The sequence below is a fragment of the Neomonachus schauinslandi genome, chromosome 8 (genome assembly GCF_002201575.2).
Source record: "Neomonachus schauinslandi chromosome 8, ASM220157v2, whole genome shotgun sequence".
NCBI classification, from domain to species: domain Eukaryota; kingdom Metazoa; phylum Chordata; class Mammalia; order Carnivora; family Phocidae; genus Neomonachus; species Neomonachus schauinslandi.
The window spans coordinates 115,154,280-115,172,432 of NC_058410.1; the positions used below are offsets into that span (position 1 = coordinate 115,154,280).

The following is an 18,153-nucleotide window of genomic DNA, read 5'->3' on the forward strand; positions in this document are numbered from 1 at the left end:
AGTTACATTATCATTAAGAGATAAGCACTTTTAAAAAGTATCATGAGGCACCTGGGTGGCTCAGTCAGTTAAGGGTCCAACTCTGGATTTCGGCTCAAGTCATGATCTCACAGTCAGGAGAGTAGCCCTGCTTAAGGCTTCCCCCCTTCCCTGGCTCAATGAGAAGTCCCCTTGAGATTCGCTCCCTCTCCTTCTGTCCCTCTCCTGACTCACACATGCACGCACTCTCTCTTCTCTCTCTAAAATAAATAAATCTTTAAAAAAATATATAACCACAATGTCATTATTAAACACAAGCAGGGGGAGTGGGAGAGGGAGAAGCAGGCTTCCCGCCGAGCAGGGAGCCCGATGCGGGGCTCGATCCCAGGACCCTGGGATCATGACCCGAGCTGAAGGCAGAGGCCCAACCGACTGAACCATGCAGGCTCCCCAAATAAAATCTTAAAAAAAAAATAAAACTACCACATGGTCATTAAAAGAAAAAAGAGGAGGCTCTTTGGTATGTAGTGATGAGATGATTTCTGCGATTTAAGTGAAAAACTAAGGACAGTGTGTGTGATGGCTTACTATTTGAGGTAACAAGAGGAAAAAATAATAAATGTATCTATTTATACTCATATAAATAGATATCTCAAGAAGCCTTCATAAGAAGCTCCTCTGGGGACAGACTTAGGAGAGAAGGCTTACTTTTCACAGAATGTCCTTTTGTACCTTTTTAACAAGTGCAGTGTGTACTATTGAAAAAAATAGGTTATAAAAGAAGAAGAAAATTAGGAACCACTCTTCCAGGCACACACACCTGTGTAAATTTAGAACAATAGAATGTTAATGCTGGTGGGGATTTCGAGAGATTATTTGAACAACCTCATTTTAAAACTGAGGAAGTTGAAGTCTGGATATTTTTTTTTTTTTTGCAGTCATATGGCTGATTGGTGTGAGGCCGACTTGTAAGCCAAGTCTCTGACTGCCCTCTATAAAGTAGACGGCATACAACTGTGGTTTTAAACTTTGGCATCTCAGGTTAGATTGAAATGTGATTGATACGTTCAGGCTACGCTAGGGACACGATATATACCTGCCTTTGAGTCTGCAGTGAGCGTCTTTTTTTATGAACCTGTATTTTGGAAGACTTCATCTGTGTATGGCTCAGCAAAACCCGTGTATTGATGAACAGTGATTTTACAGTGTATTCCTACAGTTCTAAGATCATGTGTGGGAAAATAATGCAGTTTATGGATGTCAGGAATGTTGTTGCTGTGGCTTTGTTTTAATGACCTTGAGAAATTTGAACGTTCTAAATATTTCATTCACTCTTACTTGGCTTTCAGAAATTTCCTAGGGAATAATGCTTGGCATTCTTCTTGGCAAATTATAAAAATCTTACATGCTTGTTCTAAAATATTCAAGCTGTACATGAGGTTTTGAAGAAATGCCTTTAAAGAAAATGCCTTCTTGGGCGCCTGGGTGGCTCAGTTGGTTGGGCGACTGCCTTTGGCTCGGGTCATGATCCTGGGGTCCCGGGATCGAGTCCCACATTGGGCTCCCTGCTCAGCGGGGAGTCTGCTTCTCCCTCTGACCCTCCTCCCTCTCATGCTCTCTGTCTCTCATTCTCTCTCTCAGAAATAAATAAAATCTTAAAAAAAAAAAATTAAAAAAAAAAAAGAAAATGCCTTCTCCTCCTTAGTGGTACCAATTGTACTGTACAGAGGCAGTCATTGTTTCTGGGGTGAATGCTTTCAAGTGGACATTTAAGTTGAGGTTGTGAAGTTCCCATCACATAGAGTGCAGGAAGCTTAACTTCTCTTAGAGGTGCCTCAAACTTTTTTTTCTTTTCCCATCTGCTCCCCGCCCATCTGCTCCCCTCCTGTGTTTCTGTCTCTTGAAAAATGGGTATCTATCTCTGTCTGCCTGTTGACCCCAGTAAAAAGCCTTAGCCACTACATTCTTTCACAGCACCCTCCTTTCTGATTAATTACCAGCCCCTTCCATCGCTGTCCCCTAAATATGACTTAGCCACTTGTTGCTCCCCATCTCCGGGGATGCCGGTTATACCCTTTCTCCTCTCTCCCTGACTCTCTGTCCCGATGCAGCCCATCACTCACTTACCTTCCAGATTCAGTAGGCTTCTAGAACAAACAAAATTGCCATCTTCCTCTTCAGACACCAAGAGGACTCTCAGTTGCCTTCAGTTGCTGTAATTCTTTGGTAATGTTTGCTATCAGAGTTTTTTATACTATAGGTCCCGGTCTAATTTATCAGCCACCTCCGTCCCCCTCTTCTTCTTTCCCATCATGCCCCCTACACCATTACCAAACTGCTCGGATTTCTCAGGATTCTCTGCGTATAACACACTGTTTCCACCTCTGTGCCTTGGCAGTTGCAGCATCCCTGTCTGGAGCACCTCTCCTTCCTGGGCTCGGGAAAATCCTCTCGGTCCAGTTCACATGTTCCTTCCTGAGAAGTGTTATGGGACCCTCTCAGGGTCTTCTCCCCTCTCTCATAGTCCTTATCAACATGATGTCGTAGCTACTCGGGCCCTTCAGTAGATCAGGGGTTAGCGAACTTTTTCCGTAAAGGACCAGATAGAAAATATGTTTGGTTTTGCGGGCACATGATCTTTATCAGGACTCTTCAGCTTTGCCCTTGTAGCTTGAAAGCAGCCATGGACTGTAGGTGAATGAACGAGCGTGGCTGTGCTCCAACAGACTTTATTTATGGACACTGTAATTTGAATTTCATATAAATCCACATGTTCCCAAATATTCTTTTGACTTTTTTAAACTTTTTTTTTTTTTTTTTTTTTAGGTCATGGGCCATACAAAAACTGGCGGTAGGCTGGATTTGGCCCATGGGCCATAGTTTGCCTCTCCTTGCATGAGAGAGTGGGCTGTTCAGGGATGGGCTTTGTATATTTTTAAACATCTCTGCCTCCCACTCACCCCTCTTCCTCCGTGCCTCACTTCCTTTATAAGCAAGTGATGACTGGACAGCAGTTGTTTATGGAATAAATGCTTCAGTGAGGAACTACTTGAATTATGGTAGTGTCTAAACATGTGAAAATTAATGGAGCATCGTATTGTGAATTAGTAGCCATTTTTATATTTATTAATAAACATTTTCAGAAAAGAAAGTGTACAGAAGTTGCATAACATGGGGGAGTTCACAGGCCCCCTCTATGTAGAAGACAGCTCTGGCTGAGAAAGATGTAATAAGCGAATAGTCTCTGCTCATACAACTGGTCCAAATCCGTGGTTTGAATTCAAGATTAGATTAGAATACCTCTTCCTCTTTTCCCTTTATCCAGTGGCAGTTAGGTTTTCAGAGGGTTTTTCATATAGGGCTGCCTACCTCATGGGTGTAACAGGCTCTCAGTGGTATAGTGGTCAGAGTCAGACATGTAGACTGGGTTTTGAATCCTGGCTCAGCACCGACCTTTTCTGTGCCCTTTGCCACATCACCAAATTATCTAAGGCTTGGTTTCCTCATTGCTATAATGGCAAGTATTGAAAAATACCCGGCTTGTGTGGTTGTTTGGGAAAATAGGAAGAGTATATTAAAAATAGAATGTGTAAAATGCCAGTACCTGGCACAAAATACACTGAATAAATACTACCTGCTGTTGTTGGTATTTATTTCCCCCCAAGACTTGTCTGTTTTCTTTCAGTACATACAGGGGTTGTGGGAGTGGGTTAGGGTTTACAGAAATAGCCTGGGACATTCCAGTAAGTTATGTTGAAACAGTGTAATCCAACAACTTTCAGTCTTTTTTCATATAACCTGCAAATTTAGCCAAGTTTATTGGTTTCTTTAGTCTTCTTTTTAGAAATAAAGTCATTGACTACCAGGCAATATAAAAGCTTTGTGTGGTTTTCTTAACATTTGGACATTAGTTGAGGAAGACTGGGCAGGCCACTCACTTAGAAGGCTGATGTTACACTCTGTACCCTGGGACTCATACTTAAGAATGCCGTGCAGGAGAGTTTGTGTCTCTGACCACCTTCTCGTATTGTTCTTAAACTACCTTGTTGTTTCCAAAGTAAAACTGTCAGACTATCTGTTCACAGCACTGTATGGTGTTTCTTTGTACTAGACAGGGAATTTCCTTTCATTAAATAAACAGCCTGATTCACTAGATGAAGAAAAGGGATGTTTATAAGGCATTTTGTAAACTGCCTGTTTATGTCTACTTGTTCCTTACTTCAGCAGTATTTTGAGCTCCTGTGTAGGAAAAAAAAAGTCAAAGGGTAAGATGGCTTCAAAACTGTAGGAACTGATATTACTAAAGCTTGGCCCTGTGATAATTTATTGATTTAACTTGAACAAGTTATTTGACTTCTTGCTGAGCTTTACTCATCTTTTAAATATTTTTATAGGGTCCTTGTGCATAAGAACTTGGGGCAGCTGTTCTCCAAAATACTCTGTATGGGGCACCTGAGTGGCTCAGTCGATTAAGCATCCAACTCTTCATCTCAGCTCAGGTCTTGATCTCAGGGTTGTGAGTTCAAGCCCTGCTTTGGACTCCACACTGGTGTATGTGTGTATATAAAATATATTCTGTAAAAAATAGTAACACTTCTATTTATCTGGAATCCAAGCAAGTGCAGATAATTATTCACTATTATTTTGGTCTTATTTTTGAAATTTTATTTCTTTTTAAAGATTTTATTTATTTATTTGAGAGATAGCGAGCAAGAGAGAGTACGAGCAGGGGGAAAGGGAGCCCCCATGTGGGGCTCGATCCCAGGACCCTGGGATCATGACCTGAGCCGAAGGCAGACACTTAACCAACTGAGCCACCCAAGCACCCCTGGTCTTATTTTAAAGAAGGGACACAGAAATGACTAGAAGAGGTTTGTCTGTAGAAGCAGTTTGCAGGGCATATCACAGATTTGACAGGGTGCAGCCCTCATGCCATCTGGGATACCAGCGGAGCTCTCCGGTGGTGATGGCAGTGCTGAGGGACTGTTGAATGTCAGGAGCATTGCATTGTTGGAAATGAGATCATGTTGGGTGTATTATTGAATGTAGTTTTTTGGGAATTAGTAATATGTCTAAGATCTATAGCTTGTTAATCAGGATTTCCCATGATGTAGATTATCACTATAGATAATCTAATTTTTTAAGGAAAATATTTCCAGAACTTTAACCTGGGAGATGTGGAATATATTTACCCCACTATGCTTTTGGTAATGGGAATAGAAACTTTTCTGACACCAAGGGGAGTGGACAATAGGTAGGGAGAATGGGGATAACTCCTCTAGCTAGAACTTTGCAAATATGTATGTTCTTTCTTGTGTTAGTCTCATCCTGGCTTGAAGAGTCTAAGACCATTTTTTCCTCAAATCTCTTTTTTTAGTGGACAAAATTCACTAAAATATTCATTAGAATATTTTATTCTAACATCCACTAAAAATATTCATTAGACATCTCATTATACTCTCAGTTCATATGTTCAGAGGATATCCTCCCTGAGATTCCCTCCTCCACTGACCTTTCACATTTTCAATGGTGGAGGGCATCTCCACTGTTGACCGAGCCCATAATCTGTCAATCACTTGGTCCTGTGGATGCTTCTTTCTGTTTATCTGAGAACCTGTAACTTCCTTCCCACTCCCACTTCTGTCCTCATCCTTTCTCAACCCGAATTAAATGCAGAAACCTATTCTGCTACCAAGCTTGCCTACGTCCAGCTCAAGTCAGAGTGACCTTCCTAAAACCCAAATTGAGAGGAATGCTCCTAGCCACTTCTAGTGTGGCGTTGCCCAGAAGGAATTAATTTTTGTTTAAATAAACTCTTAAAATTAAAAACAGAAACAAATTGGGTTATTTTCTTTGCTTAAACAACTTCCTTGACTTACCCATTGCCTTCAGGTTTCAATCCAAACTCTTGATAATTAGACCCTTGCCTTTTTGTTCAGCCTCCCTAAGTAACCCCTTCTGTATGCTTTCTGCACTTTTTTTTTTTTTTAAGATTTTATTTATTCATTTGAGACACAGAGATACAGAGGGAGCATGAGCAGGGGGGGGCGACAGAGGGAGAGGGAGAAGCAGGCTCCCTGCTGAGCCAGGAGCCCGACGTGGGGCTCGATCCCAGGACCCTGGAATCATGACCTGAGCCGAAGGCAGACGCTTAACCATCTGAGCCACCCAGGCGCCCCTCTGCACTCCTTTTTTAAGGCACTTGTTTGTGGGGTGCCTGGGTGACTCAGTTGGTTAAGCGACTGCCTTCGGCTCAGGTCATGATCCTGGAGTCCCAGGATTGAGTCCCGCTTGGGGCTCCCTGCTCAGTGGGGAGTCTGCTTCTCCCTCTGACCCTCCTCCCTCTCTTGCTCTCTCTCTGTCATTCTCTCTCTCTCTCAATAAATAAATAAAAATCTTTAAAAAAAAGCACTAGTTTGTTCATTCTGTCATTGGACCATTCTTTTTCTTTCTTTTTTTTTTTAAGATTTTATTTATTTATTTGTCAGAGAGAGAGCAAGAGCAAGTACAAGCAGGGGAAGCTGCAGGTAGAGGGAGAAACATGCTCCCTGCTGAACAAGGAGCCCAGTGTGTGGGACTTGATCCCAGAACCCTGGGATCATGACCTAAGCCAAAGGCAGCCATTTAACTGACTGAGCCACCCAGGCTTCCCTGGACTATTCTTTCATTTGCTCATTAAACTTTTATTGGCCACTAATATGGGTCAAGCTCTTTGCTTAAGGCTTGGGCATGAGGTGGTCAACAGAAGAGATCCTTAGACATTTCACTGACCTCTCACACTGTTAATCAGGATAGAGTAGGTTATGATACAATGACAAATTAACCCTGAAATCTTATTGTTTTAACACAACACAGTTGTATTGCTTGTTACAAGCCACTTTTCAGAGGCTGTGCTCTACACAGGAACTCTTCCATTCAGAGGCCCCAGCTTGTAGCTACATCAGCTGGAACTCACTGCATCGTTGGGCACTGTGACAGAGGAAAAGAGAGGCTGGATGGGCTTCTCCCTGCCTCAGCCCAGAACTGATCCCTTCTGCTCACATTTCCTTAGCCAGAACTAGTCAGATGGCCCCACCTAATAGCAGGGGGCTTGGAATACCATAAACAAGAACATAAAATATCTGGTGAACATTATGGTCTCTGCCACAGTTACTGAAGTATAAACAGTTACCTGACTTCTTTTCTGTCTTATCTACTGGTCTTTAAATTTCTCAAGAGCTGATGCTGTATCTACCTTGCTTTTGTGTACTAAGCACATGGGCACATAGTAGGCTTCTGATTTTTGTTGAATAAATGTCCCTCTTGAGCTTGGATTTAACTCAAGTCACTTCCTTTAAGAAACCTTCTCTTACCATCCCTCTACTACCTCCCCCCACACCCCTACCCCCCCGGCCCCCAGCCTGGGTTAGGTGTCTCTTTTCAATCTTTGTGGTATCCCATGCCTACCTCAACCAAAGCATTCCTCACCTTGTATTATTACTCTTTTTCTTTCTTTTTTTTTTTTCTCCCCCTCTCTGCTAGATACTCATTTCCTTTAGGGCAGGGGCTTTCTTTTATATTCTTTTTTTTTTTTTTTAAGATTTTATTTATTTGAGAGAGAGAACAGAGCGAGCGAGAGAGAACATGAGTGGGGGGGGAGTGGCAGAGGGAGAGGGAGAAGCAGGCTCCCTGCTGAGCGTGGAGCCTGATGTGGGGCTTGATCCCAGGACCCTGAGGTCATGACTTGAGCCAAAACCAAGAGTCAGAGGCTTAAGACTGAACCACCCAGGTGCCCCTCTTTTATATTCTTTTGAAAATTTGTATTAACGTTTTTAAAATTGCTTTAATAATGCTTAAGAAATAAAACATTACTGGGGCGCCTGGGTGGCTCAGTCGTTAAGCGTCTGCCTTCGGCTCAGGTCATGATCACAGGGTCCTGGGATCGAGCCCAGCATCGGGCTCCCAGCTTAGCGGGAAGCCTGCTTCTCCCTCTCCCACTCCCCCTGCTTGTGTTCCCTTTCTCGCTGTGTCTGTCTGTCAAATAAATAAATAAAATCTTTTAAAAAAACAAAACAAAACATTACTGTTCTAAGCTTAATTAAATCCTTTTTGTAAATCTTCCCCCATTAGGTTTATTATTCCTATGGATTTCTTTAGTCTTTCCTTGCATACATGTGTCCCTAATCAATATAATGATTTTCCTCTGGGTCCATGTGGGTAACAACTTGTCCCAGCCCTACCTGTTGACTTCTCCCTGCTCTGTAGGACCACCTGTATCATAAATCCAGGAGTTGGGTGTGGTGTGTTCTATGGGTACATTTACCCATCCAATATCACCTATCTTAGTGATAAGAGTTTCATGAAAGGTCTAATACCTGGTCGTCCAGTCCCCCACTCTGATCTGCCTTAAAATTGAAGAGGTTTAATCTGCAACTGCCATTCCTGGTTTATAATGATGCTTAATGAATTTGTTGAATAAATAACAAATCCTGTGGGGTTTTTTTTTTTTTCCTTAGTATGTCATTTTCAGATTTAGGAGCTTTGCCATTTAATTTCTTTTCAGATAATTTTATATTTAAAAATCAAGCTTCGGAATCAGAATTTATTGACCAGAAACACCATTTAGTGTTTTATAAGATAGGAAGGAGTAAAGCCTCTGGCTAAAATAAAGAATGTTTTGTGTTTTTTTGCAGTAAATTTGCAGTGGGTTGTCAAGGAAACTTAGCCAGGAGAACTGTTTACTGGTAATAGTGTTTGCTTTGAAGTGTGACTACAAAGTAATGAGGCTTGTTTTTCCCAGTGTCAGTATTATCCGTAGTATTACCTCACATAGTCATACTTTGAATGTGCAAAGTAATAACACTTCCTAGATTACTGATTAATATTGCACATTGATTCAAAGTTAGAAATTAAATTATACTTTATGTTAGGAATTGTCCCTGTAAAGGTCTTTCATTTGGTCTATAACCTAATTGGATGGCCCTAGCAGCCTTTCAAGCAAATGCTTAGGTTTAGAATGGCTGCATAACACTTTGCCAAGAAGTGGGAGAACTCTAGGAAGAAAGACTACATGTTGTTTATATAACAAATCAGTGAAAGATTAACCCATTTTTCTACTCTTTCTTCTTGAGTTTTCCTTGCAGATTGGATTGTTATGACTTAAATGCCATTATTAGAGTCTTTGGAAGACTTTTTAAAAAAACTTTTTAACTTAAATTAACAAACATGGTTGTGTTTGGGTTTATTTTTATTTTGATAAGGAATTTTTTGGTAAGTTTTTATCTGAATTCTAATTAGTTAACATATAGTGTAATATTGGTTTCAGTAGAATTTAGTGATTCATCACTTACATATTAACACTCCGTGCCCAGTCACAAGTGTACTCAATAAAGATTTTTAAATTTATTTTTAATTTTTTTATAAGGAATTTTTTTTTTAAATGTAAGATTTGCCACAATTATCACGAGATGGGAGAAGGAGTGTGGCAATGATCCCCTTTTCTTCTATTTCAGCTCTATAATTTAATACTTTATAAAACTAAGGATAACTTTTTGGAAGGCCACTCCCCTGGAGTGTAGACTCTGATGTAGAAAGTAGTAGCACTGACTCCCAAATTTAGCTTTTAAAAATTTACTGTGATCTTAATACCAGTTTTATTTTATTGAGGTGAAGTTAACATAACATGACATTAACCATTTAGAAGTGAGTAAGTCAGTGGCATTTAGCAACCTTTATACAGTTTCAAAACACTTGGATCACTCCCAAACAAAATCCTGTACTCTTATTAAGCAGTTACTCTCCAATCTTCCCTTCTCCCAGTCCCTGGCAACCAGCAGTTTGCTTTCTATCTCTTTCACGTCAGTAGGATCTTACAATATGTGACTTTTGGAGTCTGGCTTTCATTAGCTTCATGTTTTCACAGTTGATCCACTGTGTAGCATGTATCAGTGCTTCATTCTTTTTATGTGAGGACTCTTCCTGCACATGTGTATGCCATGTTAGCCATTCATTCATTGATGGACATTTAAGTTGTTCCTGTGCTCTGGCTACAGTGAATAATACTTTTGTGAACATTTATGTATATAAGTATTTGAGCACCTGTTTTCAGTTCTTTAGAGTATATACCTAGGAGTGAGATTGCTAAGTCAGCTGCTAATTTTTTTGAGAGAGAGAGCAAGGGTGGGGTTGCAGAGTGAGAGGGAGAGAGAACCTCAAGCAGACTCCCCACTGAGCGCAGAGCCTGATGTAGGGTTCAGTCTCACTACCGGGAGATCATGACCTGAGCCAAAATCAAGAGTTGAAGAGCGCCTGGGTGGCTCAGTCATTAAGCGTCTGCCTTCGGCTCAGGTCATGATCCCGGGGTCCTGGGATCGAGCCCCGCATCGGGCTCCCTGCTCGACGGGAAGCCTTCTCCCTCTCCCACTCCCCCTGCTTGTGTTCCTGCTCTCGCTGTCTCTCTCTCTGTCAAATAAAAAAATAAAATAAAAAAATTAAAAGTGTCTTTCCTTTAAAAAAAAAAATGGAGAGCTGGATGCTTAACTGACTGAGCCACCCAGGTGCCCCTTATGGTAGTTTTTTATTTAACTTTTGAGGAACTGCAAACTTTCCACAGCATCTGAACTATTTGACATTCTTACCCAATGTTTGAGGGTTCCAGTTTTTCTATATCCTTGCCAGTTCTTGTTATTTTAAAATTATAGCCATTCTTGTGGGTGTAAAGTGGTATCTCATGCCAGTTTTACTTTGCACTTTCCTGGTGACTAATGATGTTGAGCATCTTTTCATGTGCTCCTTGGCTATTTGTAGATCTTCTTTGGAGAAATGCTGCTTGTCTTTTTGTTGTTGTAAGATTTTTTATATTTTTATGTATTCATATTTTGGACAGCATACCCTTATCAGATAGATGATTTGCAAATATTTCCTCCGATTTGGTAAGTCGTTTTTTCACGTTCTTGATCGTGTCCTTTGATGCACAGATTTTAATTTTGATGAAGCTTTTGGTGTCATGTCTAAGAATTCGGCATATCTTACCAAAGTCAAGATCATGAGGATTTATCGCTTTTTATTTATCTTTTATTTTTTAAATTATTTTTGTAAGTAAACTCTACCCCCAGAGTGAGGCTCAAACTCATGACCCCAAGATCAAGAGTCACATGCTCTACCAACTGAGCCAGCCGGGCACCTCAGATTTATCGCCGTTTTTAGTTTTAGCTCTTACATCTAGATCGTTGGTCCATTTGGAATTCATTTTTGTATGTGGTATGAGGTGGGAATACAATGAGGACTCCTATTTTAAAAACAAAATTTCATAGAACCTTCCACATTATACTTTTAATATCCCTTATATTTGCACACCACCCCAAAATTCCCTGTGGGTTTCATATATTATTTTAAATTATTCTGAATTGTGCAAAGCAGAACCTACATACACTTAAAAAATAGTACTTATAAATATAAAGATATTATTTTCTCCATCCACGGACTATATATATATTGGTGACTGTATATGGATTCATGGATTTCCTTCTTAACTCCATGGTGCCCACTGAGTCAGCAGATCACAGATTTTGTAGAGGAGCATCAAGAGACTCTATCATGACATGAAGAAAAGGGATTAAGGATGAAGAAAAAGGTAGAATTTCCAAGAGCCCATATACTTGCAGAAACCTCAAGGGAGAGATGGGAAAGGACTGGAAGGTAGGTCACCGGAAGGCAGTGGTGGAATCTGTAGGGGCTACAGAGGACATAGCATTTTCTTCCAGGCAACAAGGATGACTGCAGAGTAGAAGTGAAGTGCCCAGGGGGAATACGTTTGGAATAGGGACGGAGGCTCAAAAGAGCTCGTCAGAAAGCAATGGTGTAAGGAGCTGTAGAGGATTCTTTTCATTTTGGAAGTAATGCCAACGTAATTCTACCTCCAAAGGAGGAGTCCACCTAACTGTTTAGCATCTGCCCTAGAGAGGGGTAAGGAAAAGGAGCTGGAGACATTCTAGGATTTTACTTCAGCCATAACTAGAATGCTGGTTAAATTTGCATTAGTAAACTATAGTCTGTATCAGGATTTTGTGGGTGTGTTTGGTTGGTTGTCTGCTCATTTCTTAATAAAAACTTCCTAGTAAAAAAAATTCTGGTTTTATCTCAGCTGAAAGCATGATGAAATTTTCCAACTTTACATGTAGATGAGGGAGTTGGGTTCTCAGTGCACACTTAGAACTTCGGGTGGTGCATTGTATTGGCTTGTGGCCATTGGATGGACCAGGAGCTGGAACACATGGGAGTGACAACCTGGGAGGGAAGGTGTTGGGACTATGGTGCCAACCAGGGCTAAGGATTTCTTTGCTTCTGGCCAGCCCTTCACAGTGCTCAGGCTTATCAGTACTCCTCCCGCTCCCCCCCCCCCAACTCTGTGTTCAAAGATCTTTAGGGAAAGGAACAAAGGAGAGGATAGATAGCACAAGTGCCTGAGAGCCTGAAGGAAGGTAGAGGTAATGGCCACTGGTTCACATGTCCTTCTGCTTTTACAAGGTGGGTTGTCTACTCTTTCCACTAGAAACGAAAGCTACCCTACAAGTGACCTGGAGAGGTATAAACAAAAAGTAGGTCTTGGGTGCTTCTACTTTGTGTTGTTTAGAGTCTGAGTTTGTACAAATGTTTCTTTTTTCTTTTTAACTGTCCATGTGACCTCCGTGACTTTCAGGTGTTACTGGTGAGCAGTAGTCGCCATCCAGACCGCTGGATTGTCCCTGGGGGAGGCATGGAGCCCGAGGAGGAGCCGAGTGTGGCAGCAGCCCGTGAAGTCTGTGAGGAGGTATGCGCTCAGAAAGAAGGGCATGGTAGGACCTTGTAATCATGAATCTGTCATGTCTGCGGAGTTCTTTAATTCATCACCACTCACTGAATAAACATACTCATGATCACAGAAAGAAGGCTTTTAACGGTTACCATGTCCTTCCTTGATTAAAGGGGTGATTGGGTTGTGACATGGTGATGTGTGTCGGACACTCTGTGCAGAGAGAAGGCTCCAGTAGTGACTGTATCTAATTATATCAGATAGTCTTCGGTGATTTCCCATGGAGCTCTTTCAGCATTGCCTCTGTTATCTGGGATAGAAGATCAAGAACAAACAGTTCATCAGCCCTAAGAAATAAGAGGGACAGGCAGTGTTGATAGAAATGGCTCTTTCTCATTAATGAGGAGGAGGAGGAGGAGGCCATTGTTCTCCTCTGCTTCCTGGGTCCTGGCCATAGAACAGTGGCTGAAGCAGCAGTTCTGTTATTAATAGTGCCGTTAGAGAGATAATAGTATCTTCTTTGTTATTAGTCACACACGATATGCAGCATTTATGTACTGAGTTCCTGGGCCATGCCTAGTATATCTTATTAGATCCTCTAGAATAAGTAGTCAGAAGTAAAGTCTGGGACCCTTCGTTCCCTTACTTCAAGGGCTTACGGTTTGATTGGGGAAACTGAGAAACAGATTGCAGTTCAAGACCAGGAGGAAGGGATAACATTCCTCCAGAGCCTGTTGTGGCGACACTGTGCCGTGCTCTGCTTATGTTATTTTATTTCACTGAAGACTCCTGACGAGGTGGTGTAAGTTTTATCACCCCCATTTACTTGCCCTGGCCACATGGCTAGTGCTTTTCTTTATTCCAGAGGGAATTTAAAACTGATTCTAAGGACATATAAAATAGCACTAAGAACAAGTCTAAATCCTACGTTTCTTTTGGGTTCAGCCCTTGGCAGAAGTCCTCTGAAACTAATCTTACCCTTGGAATACTTAAGGAATTCTTCCTTCACTCTGAAGTCCTACGGACTTGTGTTGGCTCATATCCCTGTCGTTTTATCATATATCTGGTGTCCATAACTAGGCTATAATCTCTGAGAGCAAAAAGTGTGTTTTGTAGTTTAAATCCTCCCTGTGTGTGCCCACTACACAGCTAGGTGAATGGAAAGTAATACATGCTTCTGTGACAGGTGGAGCAATGGATGGTACAGTAAAAGTCCTGAAGAGATGCCCTTAATGGAAATGATCTGAGCGTAGGGAGCGATCTTGTCAGAGAGGATGTGACAGGCATTCTCACATAGTAAGAATTGGTGTCCTCCTTTCTTATTAGACCCGAGGAGTACGGTGGCCTGGAGGGGCAGATGTGATTCTGCACTCTGCCTTCCTAGGCCTGAGCGCACCAGAATCTTTGCCTGCTCCTTTCTGGAGGCTTGACTATTCACGTAAGTGTGGCAGGGTCAATTGGTGGACCTAAGCTGCGTAACTTTAATTCAGATCAGTTGACTCCTGTAAGATCTAAGGCACCTAAAGCAAAAGTGATGTTTGAAAGAGCTTCCGTGGCAGTTGTAGATTCAGAAAGGTGGTCGGAAGACCTGAAATACAGTGATGGTTCTAGAATAAAGAGAAAGAGAAAAGTTCAGAGACTTTGTGCAAAACTTGCTACTTGGTTTTAGGAGTTGGGGCCAATCTGACTGCCGTACCTTTGTGGAGCACATGGATTTGGCCTCTTTCTCCGGAGAGCTTATATCAGTTGCCGTTACTGTTGCTGGATTCTGAGTTATTACGGTTGACTCATCCGTGGGTTATACACGTGCAGCGAAGATGGAGAGAACTAGGTGACTGGAGTAGAAATGCAGTGAGGGGCAGGAAAGGGTGTAGAGCACCCTCTTAACCCTTTGTTTCCTGGAAGTGCTGTCTGGCCCTTCAGTCCGGTGAGAGGGAGGCTGCACTGGGGGTGGGGCAGAGGGTAGTGACAGCACAGACAACAGATCCTGTCCTCAGATGTTCAGGATCCCTGTTCCCTCCTGTCCACATGGGGTCCCGTGCTTGAAATTAGACCATGCTCGACTCTGAGGAAGTCAGAGGAGAGTCATACCACACCCTGTACTTTATTCCAGCATTATTGAAAGGATAAATGTCTGAGAACTGCTTGCAACTTTAGAATACGGTACCAAACAAATCAAATGTTTGCACAAACAATAAAAATTAGTGAAATGTCATTACAGAAACAAACATTCCAGTGGCTTCTATCAAAATAAAATAGAGGGGACGGTTTTTCCAATTCCACATCCATCAACAGAGTACAAGACTTGGAATCAGAGAGGATGTAATATATATATATATATATTATTATATGTGCTGCCAAAGCGAGCACTATATATATATATATATATATATATATATATATATATATATATATGTTGTTGTTTTTTTTTAATTGCCGTTGAAGGGTAGCTTTTGTAAGCAGAAATCGCTATTCCGGGGTTTACTTAGATTTCAAAATGTTACGACTTTTGTAAAGTGCACTTTCAAAAACTTAGTTTTTTTTCATAATGCTTACAGCTCTGATTGCTCTATATATAAACATAGGAGATTTTACTAGTCACTTTTGGATAATACTAGAACAGTTAATTGAAGAGCTTCAGATATTTCAAATTGGATTCATACAGCTAAATAGAAGTGCTTTCTAAAGAACTTCAGTTGTCTGACTTAAAAAATAAAAATCTGATCAAGCTCTTCAACAAAATGTCCTGTGAATCTCATATATTAAACTTACAGGCTCCTGGCTGGCTCAGTCGGTGGCTCATGCGACTCTTGATCTCAGGGTTTTGAGTTAAGCCCCACGCTGGGTGTAGAGAGTACTTAAGTAAACAAATATTTAAAAAAAAAAAAACTTACAAATGAGGTGAGTCTTAGATTTTTTTATTCTCATAATATATGTAAACTTACTAAGATTTTCAACTTAAAAACATAAGTCAGAAGGAAATTATTCAATTATATTTTCAAAACCGAGGTTACAATCTAATAGGCCAAGATTTTTTGTTTTTTTGTTTTTTGTTTTTAAGTAATCTCTATGCACAATGTGGGGCTCAAAACTCATGACCCTGAGATCAAGAGTCGCGTGCTCTGCTGACTGAGCCAGCCAGGCGCCCTAGGCCAAATTCTTTTACACATTACAAAATCATAAAATATGTCTGCACTCCTTCTTAACAGAGAAGTATCTTACGATTTTGATTCTCTTAAACATTTCTGTATTTCATTCTAAATATTTCCAGGATTGAAAGACACTTACCCACCAAAGAAAAACCAGGCCCTCCCTGTTAAGTGAGGCCAAGACTCTTGGGTGGCCTGGTTGGAAATGCTGATCTAGTCCACTGTTGCTCTATCAAGACTCTGTAACTTTAAAAGGCTGGTGGTCGTAGAGTCCACACAGGGCTGGAGTGTGTACCGAGCGAACACTCTGCAGTATCTGGCACACCTGACTAACTTTATCCTTCAGCCTGAAGCTCCTTCGGGTTCTGTCAAGTCTTTGATAGAGGACTCACTGTTCTTCCTGCGTGTTTCCCTTGCGGTCTGTACTTCTAGCATCGTGGTGTCTGTCATGCTATGATACTGCTTGATTAATTGTCTTCTGTGCTAGACTTTACACCTGTGTAGTCGGGTACCATCCTTTTTTGCTCATTGTTTAATCCTCAGTGCTTAACACATAGCAAGTACCTAACAAAATAAACGTTTCAGTTATTGACGGGACTACTAGAGCAGCCCCATAAATACGAGGGAGGCCCTTTTGGGTTGTCAGGACTAAACATACCTGTAGGTCTCTCAGATAAGGAAGAATACGGCAGGGTCACAGCAGCTGTCCAGCCAGGCCGTGCAGGACTGGAAACTTGGGTCACAGGGCTCAGGCAGGCCCCGCCCACGGTGGCTGGACCAACAGCAGGAGTGCAGTGTGGCCCCTGTCTTCCACGGTGGATGAGCTGCCTTTCTAATCTCTTCTCAGCCTCCTGGCTTCTGCTTACCGCTTTCTGCATTTTCCCTCCTGAGTGCATCATTTACCTGTCTGCGCATCTCACATGCAGCCTTCCCAGCAGAGATGACCTGACCTGTGGGCGCAGCTGCCAGGCGACATTATCAGCTCCTGGCCATTTTGAGGATGTTTGCCTTCACTTTGCTTCGGTTGCTGATCTCTTAGTTCTCTTGCTGTGCTCAGAGCACCGAGCTCAGGTGCTGTGCAAGAATGGCAGCTCGCGCTTCAGAACACCTGCAACAGCTTTACTTCAAGGATCCTGTGTATGTAGTAAAAAAATATTTACTAACACAGGAAAATGTTTGTAACACATTCCTAAGTGGTCAAAGCAGACTATGAAGCAGTATTTATAATATGAAACTATTTACTGGAAAAGAAATGTGTGTGTCTGTTTGTGTAGAAAAATAAATAACACTGCTTGCACACCTGCTAGGTGCCGAGCTCTGTTCTATGCGTTTTGCAAATGTTGCCTCATTTAATCCTCTCCAGACCCTATGAGATAGTGGAACTGTTACTGTCTGCATTTTACGGGTGAGAAAAAACAGGTTCGATGAGATTAAGTAGTTTGTCCAAATTGCGCCCAACCAAGGGTGCTCAAGGTAACATTTGAATCCAGAACATCTAGTCTCAGCACCTGCACACCTCTAAATGCTATGCTCCTTGAAAGAATGTCTACCAAAATGTTCACGGTGGTTATCTTTGGGTTAGCTCAGAGATTATCAAGTTTTCTGCATTGAACATATATTTATTTTATTACTAGAAAAATGTTCTGTATCAACATGAATGGAGTGAAATTATTAAGTAGTCTGTCATGGCCTTGTTGGGCCAAGATACCATTAAACTCAGTCTGTTCGGAGGCTTTGTTTAACCCAGCTTAAAAATTTCAGCATATTGGCTGAATTTCAGAAACCAATAAATCTGTAGCACTTGAAACATTGGCAGTCACATTTCAAGGGCTAAAATACTCCCTTTTGGAAACGCCTCCATTTTTTAGCTGCTTATGGTCAGAATCCTATTATAGTGACCACTCAGAGAGAGAGAGGGCTGAGGCTCTCTCCCAGAGCCACCCAGGGGCCATGGTAACAGTGCATCTCCAGCCCAGGGCAGCAAAGGCTGGTGTGAGCCAGCCATGTGACACCCTCTGTAATCAAAAAGAAAAGCACCTCTTTGTGTAGTTCTCAGAGCTATTCTTTCTTGCTAATTCAATAGGAAAGGTAAAACTGTTGGCTGACAGGGAGAGGGAGAGAAACTAGATCTGAGACCGTTCTGTCTCTGTTCATTTGTTTTATTCCCCATTCTCACCTCGGGCGAACCCACAGCGTTATCACCAAGATAAGAACATCTGAAAACAGAATCGGGAGAAAAATATGTGCATACCTTCC

The 18,153-nt window shown here is 41.6% G+C and overlaps 1 protein-coding gene across 1 annotated transcript in view; it reads left to right on the forward strand.

Annotated features, from left to right (window-relative positions):
* Positions 1 to 18,153, forward strand: part of LOC110575661 (diphosphoinositol polyphosphate phosphohydrolase 1) — a 117,163-nt gene that overhangs the window by 49,967 nt on the left and 49,043 nt on the right. Inside the window, exon 2 of the mRNA XM_021684655.2 lies at positions 12,656 to 12,766. Coding sequence (XP_021540330.1) covers positions 12,656 to 12,766 — 111 coding nt within the window. The remainder of the gene's footprint in view (positions 1 to 12,655; positions 12,767 to 18,153) is intronic.